Source organism: Andrena cerasifolii, chromosome 8 (assembly GCF_050908995.1).
Source record: "Andrena cerasifolii isolate SP2316 chromosome 8, iyAndCera1_principal, whole genome shotgun sequence".
Classification (NCBI taxonomy): domain Eukaryota; kingdom Metazoa; phylum Arthropoda; class Insecta; order Hymenoptera; family Andrenidae; genus Andrena; species Andrena cerasifolii.
The window spans coordinates 3,307,542-3,314,929 of record NC_135125.1 but is presented as its reverse complement, the minus strand read 5'-3'; the positions used below and the strand labels follow the sequence as shown (position 1 = coordinate 3,314,929).

At 40.5% G+C, this 7,388-nt stretch overlaps 1 protein-coding gene across 3 annotated transcripts; it reads right to left on the bottom strand.

Moving 5' to 3' along the window:
• Window positions 1-3,215: 3,215 nt before the first annotated feature.
• On the bottom strand, window positions 3,216-7,320 carry LOC143372220 (glycosaminoglycan xylosylkinase). Of its 3 annotated transcripts, XM_076818260.1 has the most exons (7): window positions 7,005-7,320; window positions 6,214-6,582; window positions 5,131-5,431; window positions 4,253-4,521; window positions 3,939-4,165; window positions 3,649-3,843; window positions 3,216-3,536 (listed from the first exon to the last, which is right to left on the bottom strand). In XM_076818260.1, the coding sequence occupies exons 2-7, from the start codon at window positions 6,580-6,582 to the stop codon at window positions 3,290-3,292; spliced, it is 1,608 nt and encodes a 535-aa protein (XP_076674375.1). In that variant the 5' UTR covers window positions 7,005-7,320; the 3' UTR covers window positions 3,216-3,289. The 3 variants fall into 3 exon arrangements, with proteins under 3 accessions (XP_076674375.1, XP_076674376.1, XP_076674377.1); XM_076818261.1 differs by having other exon boundaries at window positions 3,379-3,843; window positions 7,005-7,316; XM_076818262.1 differs by lacking the exon at window positions 3,216-3,536 and having other exon boundaries at window positions 3,706-3,843; window positions 3,943-4,165; window positions 7,005-7,317.
• Between the last annotated feature and the right edge of the window lie 68 nt (window positions 7,321-7,388).

Genomic DNA, 7,388 nt, shown 5'->3' with positions numbered 1-7,388 from the left:
CTGGTGTCATTCCGCCGTTCTTTCTTTTGTAAATATTCGTTTTACTAACAAGTGTAGGTCCATATGCAACAACGGCACCGTTAATGATAAGTACTCTACTATATTTCTGAAATTCCTAATGCACGTTTTCTGCCCTTAAAATTCCTTCACGCACCAATGCTTCACGCTCTTTTGACTTTGATTACTTTAAATGCAATTATACATTCATTGTTGGTGGACCTGACTTCGCGTAAGACGACGTGAAGTGAAGGAAAATCAAAAGGGAAAGTAGCATTTAAAGAGAATTAATCCAACACTTAATTTCGACTGCTATACAATCATCTTTTTCTGTCTCGCAGGAAATTAATATCATGAACGCCAGTCTTATAACAAGTTGTTATCTACCTAATGTTCTTGTCCATATTTACTTCGTCTCAGAAGACACACCACCTACCTTTCCAGAATACCTTGACCCATTCATATTTCGTCATCCCCCACAAAAGTCTGGAAGCGAACTCATGTCGCCGTCACCGCGGAAAATTGGACTCAGTTATGCCGTGACCGCCAACTAATTGACGTGGATATGTTCTTGTATCACGATCGTAAGTGATATACCTTTTCTTCATCGTCACGATAATGCTTACTATATCGCGAAGTGTGAACTCAATTTAAAGAGATACGATAGTTAAGTTCGGGCGTTAAATGTTCCGAAAGAATTTAATTAGAAATCAGTGTTTTGAAAAATAAATTATATATATAATAATATATATAATAATATTTATAGTGCAGATAATGGCGCAATGAACAATTCCAATAAGCGTCCTTTTTCGTGTGAAATTATGTAAAAAGTTTTGCTTACTATAATTGAAAGTATAGATGTTTTATTTGTATGTCTCATGTGTGACACATTATTAAAACCACTAAAAACACGTATTTAAAATCTCGAAAATGTGTTACAGCATTTTTGTAATCAGCGGTGACGCATATATGAGTTTACATTTGCGCGCATTCCCCATGTGTGAATACGTATATCCTCCATTCCATATAAGAGTAGACCTACGCCTCTACCGATTTGCGACAGATCGATGCAGCTCCCACGGATCTAAAGGTGCAATTTCATGGTGACACTCAACGCTCGTTTCGAGCGTTAACACCAGTCACGTGATCGGTCCACGGAACTTTCAGCGTCAAAACCAATCACGTGACCGATGCTCAACCAACGAACGAGCGTGTCAACCTTGAAGGTGCAATTTCAAGGTGACGCTCGACGCTCGTTTTGAGCGTCAAAACCAGTCACGTGATCGGTCCACACGACTTTCAGCATCAAGTGGAAAAGCTAAACCGAGTTTAGCCATGGACATAGGAATATAGCAACGCTGTCCAGCGTAGGGGCCCCTCACGCGCCTGCTTCCCCTTCCAATCTTTCTCTCGCACAGCGTGCCTTCCGTTGTCAAGGAGACCGCGCGACACTAAGAAGGCTGCTATGATGGGCTAGCGTCCAGAGTTAGGAGCGATGGGGCCGCAGTGATGGAGGGGGAAACACCTACAGGAGCGGTGGTAATATGTGCGAGACTGACGCAGGCGCAGTTCATGCACACATAACCACGCCTCCTGTAGGTGTTTACCCCTCCATCAGCGGTAGCTGGAGCCCGCCGATCCCTGTCAGAGGTTAAAAAAATGACAAATAATCCGAAATTCGCGAGAAATACTAGCATTGGCTGACTGTGACGGTACCTGTCACTAATACACATGTCGTATGGGGCGTCCGAGCTCGCTCGACGACGGAGACACTGGTCTGTCATGGTCGCCTCTTTAGCGTCGCGCGGTATCCATGACAACGCGGACGAGAGTGGGAGAACTCTAAGCTCCCGCCGAAGCGACCTTGGACAGCGCTGTAATATAGGGGACGGAGGAATAGTTGCGACTTTAGACAAGGGGAGTGATACGTATTTGAGGGGGGGGGGGGGGGGAAGTACCTACTGTGCCGGATGGAAAGAAAAGAAGTCGGTTGAAATGTCACAGGGGCAAGAGGGGTTCTTCGCTCGCATTGGCTCCGCCGCTCGTGTCCCGTTTGCTTACTTTGTATTCGTCGACGTTGTCGCGCCGGCCAATAGGGATATACTATTCGGACCCTAGAGTTTCTCGACCGACTTCTTTCCATCCGGGCACAGTACATCTGCCTGGATTTGATTGGTTGCGTTCTACGCATGCTCCGTACCGCTAATTATGAAAAAGTGTTTGCTACAGATTAGTACATACAGACGTCTAATTGTAAGTATGTACTAACGAAGTGATTATTCACAATTATAAATTGTAAAAATAATGAAAATTGAACAGAAATATGCATCTATAATTATTAAAATATATGAGGTGAATACACACTGCATACCACACTACGAAAAACGCTTCAAATATGGCTGCCACTATCTCTACTTGTGACGCGACAAACGTTCATCCAAAGAGGAGATATAAGAAGAGGTGTCACTCCGGGGGGAACCTTTGAAGTCCTTACTTGACCTTGGCATTGAAATTGGTTGTCTATTCGAGCGGGATATTCAAATCGACTAAATGTACCTTACCGCAATTTGCTGATTATTGCCGAAGTATACCGTGGTTTACCGATCATTGCCGAATGGGCATTTAAATTGGTTGTCTAGTGATTTTCCTAGTTTATGTCTGTCCTTATCGAGTGACGCCTCTTATTATATCTCCTCTGGTTCATCATTACACATCACTGCGCTTGTGCGAAGCAGCAGCCAATAGAAAGAAGGCGTATGTTATCTCATCGCCCCTCCCGCAAAGATATCACCCCCCGCAACTATTCCTCGGTCCCTATATTCCTATGTCCACTAGGCGTCAAAATGGCTTCCCTTCGGAAATTTGGCAACGTTGCATGTCACTAGAACCGCTGAGTTATGCCTAGTGACATGCAACGTTGCCAAATTTCCGAAGGGAAGCCGATTCTGGCGCCTAGTGTCCATGCTATATTCCTATGTCCACGAGTTTAGCTTTTCCGTTTGATGCTGGAAATCACGTGACTGGTTTTGACACTCACAACGAGCGTCGAGCGTCAGCATGAAATCGCACCTTGACACACGCGATTGGTCGTAGCAATTTCCCTGCTGGTTTCCTACCAATCAACAGTACATCCCTGTGCGGTACGAGTCTACTCTGAAGTGGAATGCAGTATAAGTGCATATATGCAACGGCGATCGGCGCGATCTCAGCTAGTTAGTATTCAAACATCGCGCGCCAAAAGTTGATCCGCCAAGTTCCAGTTGCGGATCGCTGATATCTCAAAACTGAATCGTCAAATTACAAACTGGTAAGACGTTTCAATTTCTGTAAACAAGAGGGATCTCCATGTTTCGGTTTGCCGCATAGTTCTAAGACAAACCCGTTTATACAAAGCTGTTTTATTTAAATGAGAGATACACACTGCGTTTGGGCACAAGTTTTCATTCGATTTAAAAACAATCCAGCAAGACTTCAGTAAGTCTTGAATTGACATGATTCTTTGGAATGGTACTAAAAAATATCGCAGGTCACTAGTCCGTCTAAAATACAAACATTCTCCTAATAGTTGACATATATTAAAATTATTTAGGTGCGCTAAATGTTCTACAAAATATAGGCTACCGATGATCTAGTATGACATTAGAAGCATACTTTTTACTTTTCAAACAATATTCTACAACAGCGTATATTGTAAGCAGTCTCCTATCCATGGCACTTAAATGGGCATCGGTAATAAGGGGTTCTACGTCGGCCATTATCGATTCGTGCGCAGCAAGTTTCCCAAGCGCCACGCTTAAAGACCCGCCGCTAAACAATTTTAAACGATCCCAGGTAGTCTTGTGAATCCTGAAAGAAAATGCGAAATATCAGTTCTATTATACTCGTTAATCAATGTTTAAATCACACATAAAAAAGACATTAACGTCTGCTTAAATACATACATACAACACTGATACAATGGAGCTAAAATATCAAAGTGGTCAACATCGGGGTTTCCAAGGCTCTTCCCATTGTCTATTAACAAGACAGCAGGATTATGAAAATTATTTTGCGCCAGCTCGTAGTGATGGCGATCTCCATTGTCCATTAAAAAGTCAAAAATCGCAGTGTCTACTAAATCTAAAAGCCTACTCGATGATTGTGGAGAATATGCCTTGGACTCTTTTACCTAAAGACACAAACGAGTTTTATTTCAAATAACTTCTTTTATTAGACCAAGAGAATTATGGCGCGTCGGCTTACGATTTAAACGTACTTTTTCGCAGTAATTGTCATCCGTCTCCCATGCCGCGAATTTATTCATTTTATAAGTCCTTTGCCAAGGATGACGATGCTTTACAAGCCTTAAATATCGCGGTAGCCACGAAATTAGAGCACCCTCCAGAATATCTTCCGTTCCACAGACTGGATCTGTTGGTGAACAGTAATGGCAAACCCCGTACAAGCAGGTATCGTTACCATCCTGGTACATGGTCGCGTAAAGCTCAGGGGTCGCCCGAGGACGAATTTCATTCCTTAGATCGACTGGAAAAAGGATATGTATTCGATACGAAGTATTTTAGCGCGACCTGCAAAGGAAATTCATTCCAAATGCACAGAGTGCTTGAGATGCGTATTCCTACAGAGTTTCTTTAATAGAAAAAATTATTTCATAGCATATAGTACGCAAAATATTTAGTCCGCTAAACCGGTATTTAAAAGGGAGGTAGTTACAAAATTATTTCCACTGGGAACTTTCCCAACAGTATCATGTGCATTTTTATCAGAATACAAAAGCATACAATTGTTTCGAGTAAAAAATCCAGATAAACATAGATTATTTAAGATAGTACTAACTGCACAATTTCAAATTTTGTAACTATCTCCTCTAAAACCTTTGTTTCCAACATAAGAGTTTATTATCCATTAAGCTTGCTAAAAGATTCATATTTATATCTGTAATAGATCCTTGAAAAATAGCATATAGCAAAATCAATGATCTCCATTTTAACATGAACACCCTAAATATTTCCCTTCTTTTCAACATTTAAGTACACTTCTGAAGCACTCCCTTCCGTGTCGTCGAAAATAACGAGAATATTTAAGGTGGCCATGTTAAAAGGAACAATCCTGTGTAATAACGATGAAACGTACGTTTTCTTACAACGGTAAGCGGCACTCTTCTCAGAGCCAGTAAGGAAGATAAGTGGAATGCTACGATCTCGGCGTTGTGCCGGTCTTTTCCGTGATAAACAGGCCCTCGGATAACAGCGTCTCTGGGATACCACTGTGGCTTGAACATCGCTTTCGCTCCGTGCTCCAAAGTTAACATCAGTTTCAGTTGCGTGCCAAGTGGCGCGTTGTCCGCGCGCATCACTTTCGATTTACGCAAGGTGTCCAAAATCGTGCCTAATTCGGGGGCGACCGGTGGAATCAACTGGTGAGCATCTGGCCACTGAAAGTACGATTCTGATATTATTTTTACTTGAAATAATGGGAAAAGAACAACTTCTTTTGATGCACAAGATGTGAAAGAATGCGCTTGTTATAATGAATATAAAAGACTTCATAAACATAAATTAAAAATTTAATCGTTGTCGAGTAACAAAGTAATCTTATGTACCTACTTCTAATTAAATAATTACGTGTCTACCTGATGTACATAAACGGAGCATAGTGATACGTTTTTACCCCATAAGTAGCAATCCATGTGTATTATGTTAGCTGATCTTGGAGATCAAAGTAATATATCATCACGGCCGGCGGACAACACGATATTTAACTTAGTAGAAATAGAAAAAAAATCTGTTATATTATTCATTACTGACTACTGACAATGTTTACGCATATTAATAAACAAGTAGAAATATTGAGTAGTATATAGATATGTTAGCTACTTGTCAGCCGTACTCATTCCCATAAGTATCCGGCGAATCTTTAAAATTAACTTCCCCAACAACTATGTGATCAAGCATTTTCGATTTATTTTGATTTATTGTACATCGCAAATGTATTGAATCCAAAATATCAATGAACTAAAGAAAACGTATTGTAACTCAAGAACAAATGATTTCCGACCCATGTTCATGAAGTCTTCCATATCTATATCGCGGAGTCCTGCATTCCCTTAAAGTTTCGAAGCAACTTTCTCACACATTTTATTTCACAAAAAAAAACTTATTAAGAATAAAAGTTACTACTCGGCGTTATTTGGAAACATTTCAATGGAATACTAACATTATTGTTAGGAATATTCCATATATTTTCACGAACATTAGGCGTGATCCTTAATTCAGTTAATGATCGTTCTAAGACTATTGCGTAGCTGGTGTTCTGCTTGAAATATTTCGACGGTAATATTTGAATCTCCTCCTTAATTTTCTTCGCCATGTCGATCGCAACCGACTTTTGCGGGATTTGTAAGTTCTGTTCTACTTGAGATATCAATTGTTCCTGTTCGGGCTTTAATTGCGAGACCGGCATGCCTTTGGAGGATGTCTTTTGCGACGAGCTCTCCACGATCATTCGAATGAAATATACATTAACGCTGAGGACGAGAATCAAAAGCCCGCCCAGAGCGATGAGAGCGCAGCGTCGGCCAATCATCTGCGAACAAAATTCAGGATGTCGATGAAATAAATGTCAAGTAGATGGCGCGCGACTGTCCTACTATATAGACGCAACATATAGAGGAACTGTAGCTTTGAGGACCTGAACGCACGCCATTTTCATTATTTACAAATTTCTTTTCCAACATTGGTGTCTTAAGATGCAATGCAATAAAAACTTTAACGCGCGTACATATTATAAAATACACGTGAAAGCTGAGTCGATTGCATTTGTTCGTATTAGAAAGGTAATCTGCCTCGAATTGAGTAAAACATAATGGCGTTAGAACGTTAGGGACTCTATGAAATAAGCGTACAACATGGCAGCAACGTTCGCTACGAAAATACGTGAAAATCGTTAATTGAACGTAAGGAACATTGAGAAATCTTGCCGTAAACACAAATAGTTATTGCTATCACCTTTGAAAAATTGGCCACGCGGATGATGTCACCTGGTAATAAATGTTTCTCTCATATTTCGATGAAACCGCTGCTCAGCCGCGTTCAACCATGTTCGAGCGGCAGGTATCCGTCGCCATTTTTAATTTCAACCTAAAATACTCACGCGCCGTAAAACGTTGAACCAGTACTACAAACTATCATAAATAAATGAATATTTTCAATAACATTTAATTAGTATCCATAATCAATGTATAAACTCTAGGTACTTTTCAATTATGAAAAATAATAAAACACTTTCGACATATCACACGACTAAATATATTCACACTGAAAATATTTCTTGCTACCTTACACTTTCTGTACCTAAATTTGACCATGATAAGGTAATCTTGTTCTCGTTAC